General features: G+C 43.8%; 1 protein-coding gene across 4 annotated transcripts in view; it reads right to left on the reverse strand.

Moving 5' to 3' along the window:
• Nucleotides 1–6,754: 6,754 nt before the first annotated feature.
• Nucleotides 6,755–16,540, reverse strand: part of LOC139577559 (low-density lipoprotein receptor-related protein 8-like) — a 263,472-nt gene continuing 253,686 nt past the window's right edge. For 2 of the 4 annotated variants that reach the window (XM_071404638.1, XM_071404636.1), the window contains 3 exons: nucleotides 14,172–14,240; nucleotides 9,338–9,528; nucleotides 6,755–7,550 (listed from right to left, as the gene is read on the reverse strand). In XM_071404638.1, the coding sequence (XP_071260739.1) occupies nucleotides 7,512–7,550; nucleotides 9,338–9,528; nucleotides 14,172–14,240 (299 nt within the window). In that variant the 3' untranslated portion in view covers nucleotides 6,755–7,511. Of the gene's footprint in view, nucleotides 9,529–14,171; nucleotides 14,241–16,540 lie in introns of all 4 variants that reach the window. The other 2 variants (XM_071404637.1, XM_071404635.1) reach the window with 1 other exon arrangement.

Raw genomic sequence — 16,540 nt, forward strand, 5'->3', positions numbered from 1 at the left:
CAAGTCAGTTAAGAACAAATTCTTATTTACAATGACGGCCTACACCGGCCAAACCCGGACGACGCTGGGCCAATTGTGCGCCGCCTATGGGACTCCCAATCACGGCCAGTTATGATACAGCCTGGATTGGTAGACATTGACTATCTCTTTAAGCATGGTCAACTTAATTAATTATGCTGTGGATGATGTATTAAATCACCCAGACACATCAAAGATACAGTCGTCCTTCTGAACTGAGCTGCAGGACAGGAATGAAACTGCTCAGTGATGTTACGATAAGGCCATTGGTGATTTTAAAACAGCTACTGAGTTCAATGGCTGTGATGGGAGAAAACTGAAGTTGAATCATAACATTGTAGAGACTCAACAATAATGACCTAAATGACAGTGAAAAGAAGAATACAAATATACAGAATACAAATATTCCAAAACATGCATATTGTATGCAACAAGGCACTAAAGTAATACAGCAAAGACATTTTTAGCCTAAATGCAAAGCCTTATGTTTGCTGCAAATCCAACACAACACATCACTGAGTAACTGCCTCCTTATTTTCAAGCATGGTGGTGGCTGCATCATGTTATGGGTATGCTTGACATCAGCAAATACTGGGGAGTTTTTTAGGATAAAAAAAAAAACAGGACGGAGCTTAGCACACGCAAAAAATTCAAGAGGAAAACTTGCTTCAGTCTGCTTTACACCAGATACTGGGAGAGGAATTTACCTTTCAGCAGGACAATAACCTACAACACAAGGCCAAATTTACACTGGAGTTTCTTACCAAGAAAACAGTAAATGTCCCTGAGTGACCAAGTTACAGTTTTGACATAAATGTGCTTGAAAATCTATGGCAAGACTTGAAAATTGCGGTCTAGCCATGACCTCCATCTTGACAGAGCTTGAAGAATTTAGCAAAGAATAATGGGCAAATATTTTCTGCATCCCTGGTCACAGACTCCTTGAGCAATTATTACAAGAGCGGAAATCTGCACAATCTGATCAGTAAAGTTTTGGGCAAAACTATTTTGAACTGTAATAAATGTTCCACTCAAAATAGATTTTCAAAATTGAAGATTTTAATAATTTAATTTAATTACTTGGAAATAAAGTTGATTCAACCAGTGTGTGCCCAGTGAGCTAGCATTACTCTAGCCAACCCAACTCCATTTGTTTCTACCGACTATCATGTATCCCAGTGCTTTTCAAACTTTTTGACCCTCTACACCCCCAAAATGAGTGGGAAGCAACAAAACGTGCGGCCCGCGAGCAAACACAAGCGCGTGCACAATCGCTGTGCAAATGTAGCCAATCATTACAGCCATAAACGTTGATCCATCAAAATGCCAATAAACTGCGTATTACACCTGCATTTGAAAAATGTATTAATTCATGTTAGCATGACTGCTCTGCAGTCCAGCGCAAGAAAAGGTCTACTTGTAGCAAAGGTTACAGGATCGGATAGAAAGCATGTTCTTTCTGCACCGAGGCATCACTTTGGAGGGCAGCCTGCCTGCAGAGTGCTCGTTGCCAGCCGGGTAGCCCTGATCTTCCTCATCAAATATCGTAATAAATTTGCCAGAATATGTTACATCTTCATCCCGTAGTATTGAAGTAAGTACGATGTTACAGCTGCTTATCTTTATACATACTGTATATGTAACAGTATAACTTTAAACCGTCCCCTCGCCCCGACACGGGCGCGAACCAGGGACCCTCTGCACACATCAACAACTGACACCCACGAAGCGTCGTTACCCATCGCTCCACAAAAGCCGCGGCCCTTGCAGAGCAAGGGGCAACACTACTAATACGTTTCAGAGCAAGTGACGTAACTGATTGAAACGCTACTAGCGCGTACCCGCTAACTAGCTAGCCATTTCACATCCGTTACATATAGCCAGTAGCCACCGAACCTATCGGAAATGTGAAAATTATAAATCAAATCACCAGGTAGCCTATTATTGTTCGGGCAAAGATGCCTCCGTAGTTGATTTCTAAACTATTTTACATGGATAATATAGACGTAGGCCTGCCCTACTCTGTTTTTGACGACGCCTTGCTGCCAGTGGATTCAGAACGGACACAAAATGGACACAAAATGTGTACAACAAAAAAATCTGCCACTGCCGAAAACGGCACTTTGGAGACTGGAAGGGCAAAGTGGCATGTGCTCTGCAGAGGTAGAGCCTTATCTGTGCACATGCCTGGCTGTAATCAATGCCAAATATGTTTCTAACATGTACTGACTCGGGGAGCTGAATATGTATGCAAGGACTATATTTTAGTTATTTAATTTGTATTAATCTTAAAACATATGTTAGAATTTTTGTTCCACTTTGACGTTACAGAGTATTTTGTGTAGGTTGTTGACAAAAAAAGCCTATTAAATCCATTTGAATCCCACTTTGTAAACACAACAAAATGTGAAGAAATCCAAGCGGTCTGAATATTTTTTGCAAAGCACTGTATGTTGAAAACATTATCAAAAGTTTTGTTGTATAAAAACGTATTTACAAGTTATGATTCAAAACTGTACCGGACTGTAACGATCGGTCACCCCTCCCCTCCCCTCCTATGTCCCCTTTACACAGTGCAGAAGGCTTCTTGAAAAGTTTGTGCAACAAACAAGGTACAAAATGTATCCGGTATGATACGGCTGTGGAATGAAGGTTTGACCGAGAACATTTTACATTTCCTTATGAACACCCCTCTCCCTCCCTTTCCTTCCCAAACACTCCCTTCTGAAACCCCCAAAAGCCACCTCATAATCCCCCACCACACCCATTTTACAACACTGACAGGTAAAAAAAAAAAAAAAGGATTCGGAACTGAGCATTATCCTTCAAGTGTTACACATCCAGTAAAACATCAACTAGTGTTGTTGTGAGGACTGAGGAGGGACAATGACTATGTCTTATTCACACAGAGAGAAACCAACCAGCAGGAGAGTCACTAGGTTATATTAACTATAACAACACACAGAGCATGGAGGAGAATCACTAAGGCTTCCAGAATCAGGTAGGGTTTCTTTCACAGACAAACACTGTACTGGGGTCATCTCTGGGTTCCAGAGTGTTGGTGAGGGTTCTTGAGCTCGTGGGTGTGTTCCACTCCACAGTGGTTCCTTTTCCTCCCGTTCTTCCAGTGTGTTTAGTCGACCCTTCCAGAAAGATAGCCCTTGTGAAAACAAAGTGTTAATGGCCAAGATGAGGCGAAAGAGAGATTGAGCGAGAGTTGAATTGAGAGGTGATATGATGTGAGTGGTGTTAGTCACAACACAGTCTGATGATGGAGCAGCATGGGCCTGGCTCCCTTGAGTGAGGATCCGCCATTAGAACATGCATAGAGAAAAGGATGGGAGAGGAGAGGATGGTTCAAGAGAACTCGAACAAACACATCTACTGAGGGTTTGTGCCATTTGTGGGCCCAGGAGCCGTGGAGAATCCAGAGCCTTGTGAAATCACTGTTCCTTTAGTGTCCATCAGAAACGAAGAACGACTCCTTCAGTGTTTAAAGGATCTCTGTGCTTCAACGGCATATAGTAGCGGAGAGATGTTGAAGCATCAAGAGTTTTCTGAACGCTTACATGTTGAGTTGATCATCTCAAGGCTCTGGACACACTCCGTGGCTGCCAAGGATACTGGCCACTAGGGTTAAAGACACTAAAACATCCCTAGAAAGACCAATGCTCTATATAATGCTCCTAATGCAATGTATACATCTGAGCTGAACTAGCATAGAGTTCCAGATCCTAAGAAAAGAGTTATCCTAAAGTACATACACACAGAAATGAAAGAAGAAACGAAACACACACGGTGCCAGTTAACGGACATGTGCAGATACAGTGCCTTCAGAAAGTATTCACACCGACTTTTCCCACATTTTGTTGTGTTACAAAGTGGAATTAAAATGGATTTAATTGTCTTTTTTTGTGTGTCAACGATCTACACAAAATACCATAATGTCAAAGTGGAAGAAAAATTTGAAATAGAAAATAAAACACTAATATATCTTTATTAGATAAGTATTCAACACCCTGAGACAATACATGATATAATCACTTTTGGCAGTAATTACAGCTGTGAGTATTTCTGGGTAATTCTCTAAGAGCTTTGCACATCGGATTGTACAATATTTGCCCATTATTCTTTAAAAAATTCTTCAAACTCTGTCAAGTTGGTTATTGATCATTCCTAGACAGCCATTCCCAAGTTTTGCCATACATTTTCAAGCCGATTTAAGTCAAAACTGTAACTAGGTAACTAGAACATTCAATGTCGTCTTGGTAAGCAACTCCAATGTATATTTGGCCTTGTGTTTTAGGTTATTGTCCTGCAGAAAAGTTCATTTGTCTCCCAGTGTCTGTTGGAAAGCAGACTGAACCAAGTTTTCCTCTAAGATTGCCTGTGCTTAGCTCTGTTCCGTTTCGTTTTATCCTTTCTTGCCAATGACAAGCAAACCCATAACCTGATGCAGCCAACATCATGAACGAAAATATGAAAAGTGGTACTCAGTAATGTGTTGTATTGGATTTGCCCCAAACATAACACTTTGTATTCAGGATATAAAGTTAATTGCTTTGACATATTTTTTGAAGTATTACTTTAGTGCCTTATTGCAAACAATATGCAATATTTTTTATTCTGTACAGGCTTCCTTCTTTTCACTCTCCGTCAACTGAGTTAGGACGGACGCCTGTATCTTTGTAGTGACTAGGTGTATTGATACACCATCCAAAGTGTAATTAATAACTTCACCATGCTCAAAGGGATATTCAATGTCAGCTTTTTTTTTTACCCATCTACCAATAGGTGCCCTTAGCGAATCATTGGAAAACCTCCCTGGTCTTTGTGGTTGAATCTGTGCTTGATATTCAAAGCTTGACTCAGGAATCTTACAGATAACTGTAGCTGTGGGGTACAGAGATGGGGTAGTCATTTAAAAGTCATGTTAAACACTATTATTGCACACAGAGTGAGTCCATGCAACTTATTATGTGACTTGGTCAGCACATTTTTACTCCTGAACTTATTTAGGCTTATCATAACAAAGGAGTTGAATAATTATTCTCAAGACATTTCAGCTTTTTATTTGAAATTTGTAAACATTTCTAAAAACAATTCCACCTTGACATTATGGGGTATTGTGTGTAGATCAGTGACACAAAATCTCAATTTAAATCCATTCAGGCTGTAACACAACAAAACGTGGAAAATGTCAAGGGGTGTGAATACTTTCTGAAGGCACTGTATCTAGATCACCTGGTTTGCCTGAGAGCAAAACCATTGGTTAAATCGACACGTCCGTAAGTATACAGATCGTCAGCGGCTGCTCTTAAATGATACCCATAAACAAACTGTCTATGTATAGATGTGTTAAATAAACCAAGCTCAGTCAAGCGGGCATTGTGCACTGTAAACGCTGCACTGTTACTTTGTATTGCCTTTGAGAATCGATGGAGTCCACAAACTACAACCTTGCGTGATGAATAGCGAGAGGCGTTAAGGATAGGAGAACATAGTACCATTTTTAGACTGTCCTTCGGTAAAATGTCTCCTTCAGTGAAACGTGAGACGAATACAGTCCTCTGAACACTGCAGCACAGAGACAACTGTGGGGTCCGGAAGCTCTGGGTTCCACATAAGTTGGTCAGTTCACTCAATATAAATAAATTCCAATAACCACAAATCCACTTTTATGTGTAGAGTAGCACATGGCATGGATCTGCATATGGGCACAACAACAGTCGTGGAAAGAGACTAACTTCCTATTGAGACCTGCAGACAGTAGCTAGTGTAACGATGCTACAGTAACTGCCTACTGAAGGCTGTGTTGGAAGTGCGTGTCAGATTATAACAGGACACCATGTCAGCAGCGTTCTACAGAGATAAATCACTTCCATTCATCTTCAGCAGAGTTCCGGAGCAGAGCGGTCCATTCTGGAGGGGAAGGCAGATCTAATCCTGGAAGACCCTTCCTGTTCCTGTCAGTCCAGCCCCCCCCCCCCCTCCCCAAGGGACCCTGGAAGCAGACATTTCTATTGGAAGAAAGAGAGCCATGATGTATAGCTATCATTAATCAACCAATCAACCAGTGAGCTGTGCTGTGAGCGCTACAAATGCAGCCTGCCAAATGATGTTTGTATGTGTGTGCTTCTTTGGCTGCGTTTAGACATGTGGCCCAATTCAGATTCCCCCACAAATTTCTCTTTTGACCAATCATATCAGATCTTTTTCAGAGGTGATCTGATTGGTCAAAAGCCCAATTAGTGCGGGGGTGGGGGGGAAAAAAATGACAGAATCGGGTTGCCTGAAATGTGTTTTCTTAGTGTCTGTGTGTGCATGTACTAGAATGTGTACCGGCTCAAGCCTATGTGCTTTCTTGCAGAAAACAGATGGAGTAGTTGAATTCAGTACCTTCAATCAGCAGGTTCTCATTTTTCTCATCAACAGTGCAATGACTAACACAGGAGAACTCAGACAGCCATGTTCTGCCTCTCCATTGGTCCCTCATATTCAGAATTGTAGCATTATTATGTGGCCATTTTCCCTTATATTTAAATCCAGTGCTTGACGTTGGAACAATGGCTCCTCTTCTATCGAGTCACTCAAAACAATTCTTCCAAAGTCTTACCTACTCCCAGACAGAGTCCAACAACAGCAGGGCTTGTACAGTTCCTAGTTTCAAAAAAGACCCCCCTCCTCTCTCGTCTCCCGCCCCCATCCCCCATCCCACCCCGTCCCCTGTACACCTGTTCATTATCTAGTTACTTCTGTGTATCTCTGATGCCAGCAGAGCGGATTACCCATAATCCTCCCTCCCCCGAGTTCTGCCCTGCTGCTTCTTCTTGTGGCGCTGCCCTCTGGCACAACAGCCCCTCCCTACAAACCCGCTCCCTTACCCCCCCCCTCACCACCATCCAACTTGGCTCTGCCCACGCGTAGCCTATCCTCAGTGGCACAGGCCTGGTCCGGCTTATCATATTTACACCAGCAAAACACAAACAATAAATAAAATTCAAACACAAAATAATAATTAAAACACAGCTGGCCTTTCCTCTGTTCCTGGCAAAGTAAACTACAGCAAGGTGCTCAGGGAGGTCCAGCCAGCATCTATTTACATGTGCTCTGACGGGGCAATGATGTTAATCATCATTAAGACACACAGCAGCATTCACCACTACTGGTAACTACAGTAACTTACTAACTAATGGGGGCTGAGAGAAGGGCAGAGGACAGCACAGTAGTAGCTAGTAGTAGTGGTAGTAGTAGTAATGTAGTAGTATGTTTTTAGTTAGGAGTAAGAGAGAGAGAGAGAGAGAGGGACGTGTTTTAGTGACACGGGTTGAGGGGTACACGTATAAGTAAAAGATAACCCCCCCCTGTCCATGGGGGGTGTACGGTACGAGCAGACTCTCTTTCTCTCTCTCTCTCTGTGCCCCTCTCCTCTGCAGTGTGGTCGCCCCGGGATACGGAGGGGGGAGGACGTGGACGGGGACATGGCGTGCCCCTCAGGGGAATCCGTCATCCTCCAGACTGAGCGCCACGCGCTGCAGAGAGCAGATAAAACAATGTTACCACACTGTGTGTCTGGGTGTGAGTCTGGGTGTGTGTCTGGGTGTGTGTCTGGGTGTGCGAGTGTGAAAAGGTAAGCTAAAAAGGGAGAGAGAGAGACAGAGAGAGGAGTGAGAGGCCAGAAGGCTAAATAGAAGAAAAGGCAGTGGAATTTTTTGTTGTTGTTGAAAAAAATCAGAGAAATCTGAAGAAATCTGAGGAGCGACAGAGCAGAAGAGAGAAGAGAAGCTCTCCTTGCAGATCCCACACTCCTCTTCCTCCTCATCCCTCGATCCCCGGCACACTGATTTGGCCGCGATGTGAGGAGAGCTGCATGCGCTTACAGAGAAGGACGCCTGATCCACCTCAGGACACTCTGACGTCTCTATTTGACTGACACACCATTCAGCTAACACACAGTACAGTAAAAGAGAGGAGAAGAGGAGGAGAAGAGGAGAAGAGAGGAGAAGAGAAGAGGAGAAGAGGAGGAGAAAAGGAGAAGAGGAGAAGAAGAGGAGGAGAAGAGAGGAGAAGAGGAGGAGAAGAGAGGAGAAGAGGAGGAGAAGAGGAGAAGAGAGGAGAAGAGAAGAGGAGAAGAGGAGAAGAAGAGGAGGAGAAGAGAGGAGAAGAGGAGGAGAAGAGAGGAGAAGAGGAGGAGAAGAGGAGAGGAGAAAAGGAGAAGAGGAGAAGAAGAGGAGGAGAAGAGAGGAGAAGAGGAGGAGAAGAGAGGAGAAGAGGAGGAGAAGAGGAGAAGAGAGGAGAAGAGAAGGAGAAGAGCAAAAGCACAGGAGGAAGCTTGTTCCCCACCACGCACTCTGAAGGGGAGCAGGTTTTCAGCACGGCCTCTTAGCACAACACTGTAGCATACCAACTGTGTGTGTATGTGTGTGTGTGTATAACCTGTCACCTACGCCCATCTCCCGCTGTCTCTACCACACGGCGCCACCACAGCCACACATGTCGCCATGCCAACTGATCCTAGCGCTAACCCATCCTACCTCTTTGTCTTTGTCTGCTCTGGTTCATGTTCATGTTTACCTGCTCGTCTGTATCTAAGATACCTTACAAATACACTGCTAGAAAAACAAAACACTTATTTACATAGAGAAATACATATAAAACCGGAATAATCTGGAATAAATTAATATGATTAAAGATTGTCCCATCATCTAAGGTGCAATTTCTGTTCTGGTTTTCGTTCCCCTTGTGCCTAATTTACACTCCAAAGGAACAAAACCAGGGATTCTCCCTTCACTAAATCTGAATCTCAAATGGCACCCTATTCCCTATATAGGCCCATAGGGCTCTGATCAAATGCAGTGCACTATATAGGGAACGGGGTGTCATTTGGTATACAGCCCAAGTCTTCCGAGGTGAGAAGATAAAGCTCAAAACACCGAGCGCTGTGCTTCCCTAACGCACAACGATAGCACAGTAACACATACTGTCAAAAGTGGTGAATGAAGAGAGTGATAATGTAGTGGTAGACTGGTGATGAAGGGCTCAACGTCAATGTGAGTGTTTTTGACCAAGGGTGGGTTTGGAATGATTTTGTGACTTAAGTGTGTGTGTATGTGTGTGTGAGGATGTAAGCCTCTCCCTTTCTTCCACAGACCTAAGGAGACTTACACCCAAACCCTCTCTCTGCTTCCAAGTCCCACCCACTCTCAACTCATTTGCCAGCAGGGTGCACGGGTGCCCCAGAGTACCAATGGGAGTTGCTGTCTGTGATCCCGCCCCCCAGGGGCAGGGCTATGAATGGCTGGTGGGCGCTGCCACTCACAGCGGGGTAGACGTGACCGATGGACTCTCCCGTACGGCCGATGTGAATCTCGTCATCGTCGTCCTCCGTGGTCTTACGGTAGACGGGGTTGTCGAAGTTCATACTCTTCGTGTTCTTCCGGCGCCAGTTACGCCAGACCAGGAAGCCGGCGGTGCAGAGCAGGCCGATGACCACTGTGGCAAGGATAGGAACTGCGTGTGTGACACACACACACACAGCGACACACACACACAGCGGGAGCGTTAACACAGCCAGGGGAGGCAGAGCGGAGCTTTCGCATACCCACATACGGTACATGTGCTCTTACACACACGGCAATCAATCTATGCACACATGGTCTCTCGAAAAAAAACACACCTATTGAAATACAAAACAAATACACCCTTGAACACAGACACATGAATGCGCATTCACACCCAAACCCAACCACAAACACTTAGCAAGAAGCATTGCACGTGCACAATCACACATGGCTATTCTACACACATATGACCACACACATAGCATTCCAATGAATCCATGGCTGGGTATAGTGGTATTCCAGGAACAGGGAATAGGGGGTGTAGTGGTGGGAATGGGAATAGGGAAAAAGATTAAGCCATGTCTGGCTGCCGTTCCCAGTCCTAATTTCCTTATCAGCCGGAGCATGGCGGTATTCCCATGGAAGGCCCAGTCTAATTGGTCTATTGTTGGGGGTGGGGGGAACTGGAGACCCTTCCATTATTGAGCCTGAATTCCAAGAAACCCCTTTGTTCTCGTGTAAACATTCCTTTGAAAGAAAAAAAAAATCAGCTTTTTGTCTCCAAATAGCTCAGCTCTGAAGCTCCCCAGAAACATTGGGTGAGAATGAACCGTTTCATTTACCATTTAGAGATAGGAAACGGGGAACGAAGCGAGGGAAGGAAGGAGAGGGTGAGAGACACAGTCGGATGTCTTTAACGGGCCGGGGTTTGGGATATCTCATTTTGAAGAGTCAATTATAGACATAATGTATGCTAGAGCAAGGTCATTTACACACTAAGCTGATCACCAGTCAATTCAGACATAATAGAGGTTTATCCTGGAGTATCGGTACTGGCCATCTTAAGCCAAAGGGCTATATACTGTAGTATGTGATAACATGGGTAATATGTACATCTGACTTAAGAGGGGTTAAGCCCTGATGCCCTATGGTCTTCAGGCACAATGTTATTTGTATGAGCTCTTGTTCTAATTTACAGTATATTGTCACATGGGCTGAATTAACCATTTACAGTAGGCCTACGTTGTCACATGGGCTGAGTTAACCATTTACAGTAGGCCTACGTTGTCACATGGGCTGAGTTAACCATTTAGAGTAGGCCTACGTTGTCACATGGGCTGAGTTAACCATTTACAGTAGACCTACGTTGTCACATGGGCTGAGTTAACCATTTACAGTAGGCCTACGTTGTCACATGGGCTGAGTTAACCATTTAGAGTAGGCCTACGTTGTCACATGGGCTAAGTTAACCATTTACAGTAGGCCTACGTTGTCACATGGGCTGAATTAACCATTTACAGTAGGCCTACGTTGTCACATGGGCTGAATTAACCATTTACAGTAGGCCTACGTTGTCACATGGGCTGAATTAACCATTTACAGTAGGCTACGTTGTCACATGGGCTGAGTTAACCATTTAGAGTAGGCCTACGTTGTCACATGGGCTAAGTTAACCATTTACAGTAGACCTACGTTGTCACATGGGCTGAATTAACCATTTACAGTAGGCCTACGTTGTCACATGGGCTGGGTTAACCATTTACAGTAGGACCTACGTTGTCACATGGGCTGAATTAACCTGTTTGGGCTGCAGGGGCAGTATTGAGTAGCTCTGATAAAAGGTGCCCATTTCAAACGGCCTCGTACTCAATTCTTGCTCGTACAATATGCATATTATTATTACTATTGGATAGAAAACACTCTCTAGTTTCTAAAACCGTTTGAATTATATCTGTGAGTAAAACAGAACTCATTTGGCAGCAAACTTCCTGACCAGGAAGTGGAAAGTCTGAAAACGATGCTCTGTTCTAGGGCCTGCCTATAAATGGGCATGATACGTATTAGTATACATGCACGTCATACACCTTCCACTAGATGTCAAGAGGCAGTGAGAGAAGAAATGGAGTGATTATGTTGGTCTGAGGTGGAATAAATCCTCTTGGAATGACGTGTCACCCATTTCCTGTTTTCTGGAAAGCGCAAGGATGGACCTGGAATTGCCTTCTGGAAAGCTGTCGTTATAGGCGACTACTATCTCCGGCTTTGATTTTATTTGATACATGTGACAATATCATCGTAAAGTATGTTTTTTCAATATAGTTTTATTAGATTATTGAAATTTTTTCGGGACGTTAGGCGTGTCGCTTTGTCTGCGTATGTTCAGGAAGGAGAGCTTCGCGCCACTTTGCTAGCTTTCTGTGCTAATTGACTGGAGAAGAGGACGTTCTAAATCCAAACAACGATTGTTCTGGACAAAGGACCCCTTGTACAACATTCTGATGGAAGCTCATCAAAAGTAGGACCCATTTTATGATGCTATTTCATATATCTGTCGAACTGTGTACTATTAGTTTTGCGCCCAGGTTTTGGGCACTATCTCGCCATAACGTAAGCCTTATGTCGTAATTTGCAAGTCGCTCTGGATAAGAGCGTCTGCTAAATGACTTAAATGTAAATGTAATGAAGTTATTTTTAGAATTCTAACACTGCGATTGCATTAAGAACTAGTGTATCTATCATTTCCTATACAACATGTATTTTTTAGTCATGTTTATAAATAGTTATTTGGTCAGAATATGTGAGTGTCAGATAAATATCCGGACGTTGTGGGAAAAGATGCTACGTTAGCACAATGTATAACCACTGATTTCAGCTCTAAATATGCACATTCTCGAACAAAACATAAGTGTATGTATAACCTGATTGTCACGTTCCTGACCTGTTTTCTGTTGTTTTGTATGTGTTAGTCGGTCAGGGCGTGAGTGTGGGTGGGCATTTCTATGTTATGTGTTTCTATGTTGGTAAATGGGTGACCTGATATGGTTCTCAATTAGAGGCAGGTGGTTTTCATCTCCTCTGAGAACCATATTAAGGTAGGTGGTTTCACATTGTTTGTTTGTGGGTGATTGTCTTCCGTGTCAGTGTATGTTCGCACCACACGGGACTGTTTCGTTGTCGTTAGTATATGTAGTCTGTTCCTGTTCGTGCGTTCTTCATGTTTTATGTAAGTTCTCTCGTTCAGGTCTGTCTACGTCGTTTTGTTGTTTTGTAAAATTATCAAGTGTTCTTCGTGTGTTTAGTTTCGTATTGTTAATAAAGATAATCATGTCATCATACCTCGCTGCGTGTTGGTCCGACCCATGCTCCTCCTCGTCTGAGGAGGAGAACGAATATGACTGTCGTTACACTGATGTTATAGGACTGTCATCTGATGAAGCTTATCAAGGTTAGTCAAAAATTATATATCTTTTGCTGGTTTGTTACGATCGCTAACTTTTGCTGCTGGGAAATGGCTTGTGTTTCTGGCTATTGTGGTAAGCTAATATAATGCTATATTGTGTTTTCGCTGTAAAACACTTAATAAATCGGAAATATTGGCTGGAATCACAAGATGCCTGTCTTTCATTTGCTGTACACCATGTATTTTTCAGAAATGTTTTATGATGAATATTTAGGTATTTGACGTTGGTGTCTGTAATTACTCTGGCTGCTTCGGTGCTATTTCTGACGGTAGCTGTGATGGTAGCAGCAATGTAAAACTGATTTATACCTCAAATATGCACGTTTTTCGAACAAAACATAGATTTATTGTGTAACATGTTATAGGACTGTCATCTGAAGTTGTTTCTTGGTTAGTTTGGTTGGATCTTGGTTAGTTATGTTGGTTTTGTGCATGCTACCTGTGCTGTGAAAAATGTCTGTCCTTTTTTGTATTTGGTGGTGAGCTAACATAAATATACGTGGTGTTTTCGCTGTAAAACATTTAAAAAATCGGACATGTTGGCTGGATTCACAAGATGTTTATCTTTCAAATGCTGTATTGGACTTGTTAATGTGTGAAAGTTAAATATTTCTAAAAAATATATCTTGAATTTCGCGCCCTGCACTTGAGCTGGCTGTTGTCATAAGTGTACCGGCGTCGGGCTTGCAGCCAGAAGAAGTTAACCATTTACAGTAGGCCTACATTGTCACATGGGCTGTTTTTATATGCTTATTGGATCAAACCTAAATGGGAAGCACAAAACCAGGAAAATAAGGATACTGTTTGGGGGGGGGGGGTGGGGGACTATGTCCACCTCAATGATAGAAGGATAGATTGTCTCGTATTTCATAACCTACAGTACACACACACACACACACACGGTCATGATTTACTCACGCACACGTTCACACCACACACACCCCTCTCCTCTTTCTGAATATCTAATTGAACTGTACTCTATATAAGTACATGAATATGTATATACGAATAGTGTCTAAATAGTATTTTCAGGTATTTTTTTTGTCTCTTGACAATATATTGCTTTGAATTGTAATTGTATTGTAATAATATCTTATGTTGTTCTTGTCCATAACTGTTCTGTACTCTGTCATGTATTTGATGTTTTCTGGGGACTCCAGGAAGAGTATATCTGCCGCATGTGCAACAGCTAAACGGGCTCCTGATAAAATAAAATAAACATGCACACACACACACACATTTTTCAGTCAGGCAATGTCATTTGTAGGGGTGGCCAAGGCAGACGCGGAGACGGACGGACGAAGCAGGGAGAAGCAGACAAACATCACATGGTACAGTAGACTTGTACTCACCTACAGGGATCACTATACCCAGGATCGCCACTGTTATGTTGTTACCCAGAAGGTAGTGTTCATTCCCAGCTGAGAGAGAGAGAGAAGAATGACAAAAGGGAATATAAAGAGAAAAACAATGTTTAGAAGAACAAGTGATAAGCAGAGTAAAACACCTCTCCTTCCTCCTTCTGTCCTCTCTAGAGGCACAGCGCGATATCAACCCAGAGCATGTCGGACTGCTTTTCTCTACCACTTCTCCGGATTCCCACCGCAAGCTCAGAACCTTTACTCCGGATCATCGCAGCTAGCTAGCTGCTATCCGAGTGGCTACTCCTGGCTAACGTCTCTGTCCCGAAGCAAGCACCAGTTAGCCTGGAGCTAGGCCCATCTCCCGGCTAGCCAAAGAGATCCATCAAGCAATTCCTGGGCTTCAATTACGTCTTTTGTCAATTGGCTTGGACCCTTTGCTGCCGACACGGAGTCCCCGCCGATCCGTCACGACTGGTCTGCCGACGTAACCGTCCGAGGGGGTTTCAACAGGCTCTCCCGTTGCGACGTCCCCGAGGTCCATCTGCTAGCCTGCTAGTCCAAGCCTGCTAGCTGTCTGAATCGCCGTGCCTCCAGCTCGCCTAGCTACTCACTGGACACTATGATCACTCGGCTACACATGCCTCTCCCTAATGTCAATATGGCTTGTCTATTGCTGGTAAGTAATTTTTGTCTTAATTCACTGTAGAGCCTCCAGCCCTACTTAATATGCCTTAGATAGCCCTTTTGTTCCACCCCCCCACATATGCGGTGACCGCACCTGGCTTAAATGGTGCCTCTAGAGACAAAACCTCTCTCATCGCCTAGGCTTACCTCAACTGTACTCACATCCTACCATACTGTACATTATGCCTTGAATCTATTCTTCCGCGCCCAGAAACCTGCTCCTTTTACTCTCTGTTCCGAACACACTAGACGACCAGTTCTTTTAGCCTTTAGCCGTACTCTCATCCTACTCCTCCTCTGTTCCTATGGTAATGTAGAGGTTAATCCAGGCTCTGCGGCCCATAGCATCACTCCCATTCCCCGGGCGCTCTCATTTGTTGACTTCTGTAACCGTAAAAGCATTGGTTTCATGCATGTTAACATTAGAAGCCTCCTCCCTAAGTTTGTTTTATTCACTACTTTAGCACACTCCGCCAACCCGGATGTCCTAGCCGTGTCTGAATCCTGACTTAGGAAGCCCACCAAAAATCCTGAAATTTCCATCCTTAACTATAACATTTTCCGACAAGATAGAACTGCCAAAGGGGGCGGAGCTGCAATCTACTGCAGAGATAGACTGCAGAGTTCTGTCATACTATCCAGGTCTGTGCCCAAACAATTCAAGCTTCTACTTTTAAAAATCCACCTTTCCAGAAACAAGTCTCTCACCGTTGCCGCCTGTTATAGACCCCCTTCAGCCCCCATGCCCTGGACACCATATGTGAATTGATCTCCCCCCATCTATCTTCAGAGTTCATACTGTTAGGTGACCTAAACTGGGACATGCTTAACACCCTGGCCGTCCTACAATCTAAGCTAGATGTCCTCAATCTCACACAAATTATCAAGGAACCTACCAGGTACAACCCTAAATCCGTAACCATGGGCACCCTCTTAGATATCATCCTGACCAACTTGCCCTCTAAATACACCTCTGCTGTCTTCAACCAGGATCTCAGCGATCACTGCCTCATTGCCTGCATGCGTAATGGGTCAGCGGTCAAACGACCAACCCTCATCACTGTCAAATGCTCCCTAAAACACTTCAGCGAGCAGGCCTTTCTAATCTGCCTGGCCCGGGTATCCTGGAAGGATATAGAGGATGCCTGGTTGCTCTTCAAAAGTGCTTTCCTCTCTATCTTAAATAAGCATAAGTTCTGCATTAGCATCGAATAGCCCCCGTGATATGCAACTTTTCAGGGAAGTCAGGAAACACTGTCACCACCGATAAATCTACGATAATCAAAAATTTCAATAAGCATTTTTACACGTTTACACAGCTTTCCACCAACTTGCCCAACCCCCCCCCCCCGCTTCTCCTTCACCCATATCCAGACAGCTGATGTTCTGAAAGAGCTGCAAAATCTGGACCCCTACAAATCAGCTGGGCTAGACAATCTGGACCCTCTCTTCCTAAAATTATCCGCAGAAATTGTTGCAACCCTATTACTCACCTATTCAACCTCTCTTTTGTATCGTCTGAGATCCCCAAAGATTGGAAAGCTGCCGCGGTCATCCCCCTCTTCAAAGTGGGAGACAGTCTAGACCCAAACTGTTATAGACCTATATCCATGCTAAAATCTTCGAAAGCCAAGTTAATAAACAGATCACAGACCATTTTGAATCCCGCCGTA

This window comes from Salvelinus alpinus, chromosome 6, assembly GCF_045679555.1.
Source record: "Salvelinus alpinus chromosome 6, SLU_Salpinus.1, whole genome shotgun sequence".
Lineage (NCBI taxonomy): Eukaryota > Metazoa > Chordata > Actinopteri > Salmoniformes > Salmonidae > Salvelinus > Salvelinus alpinus.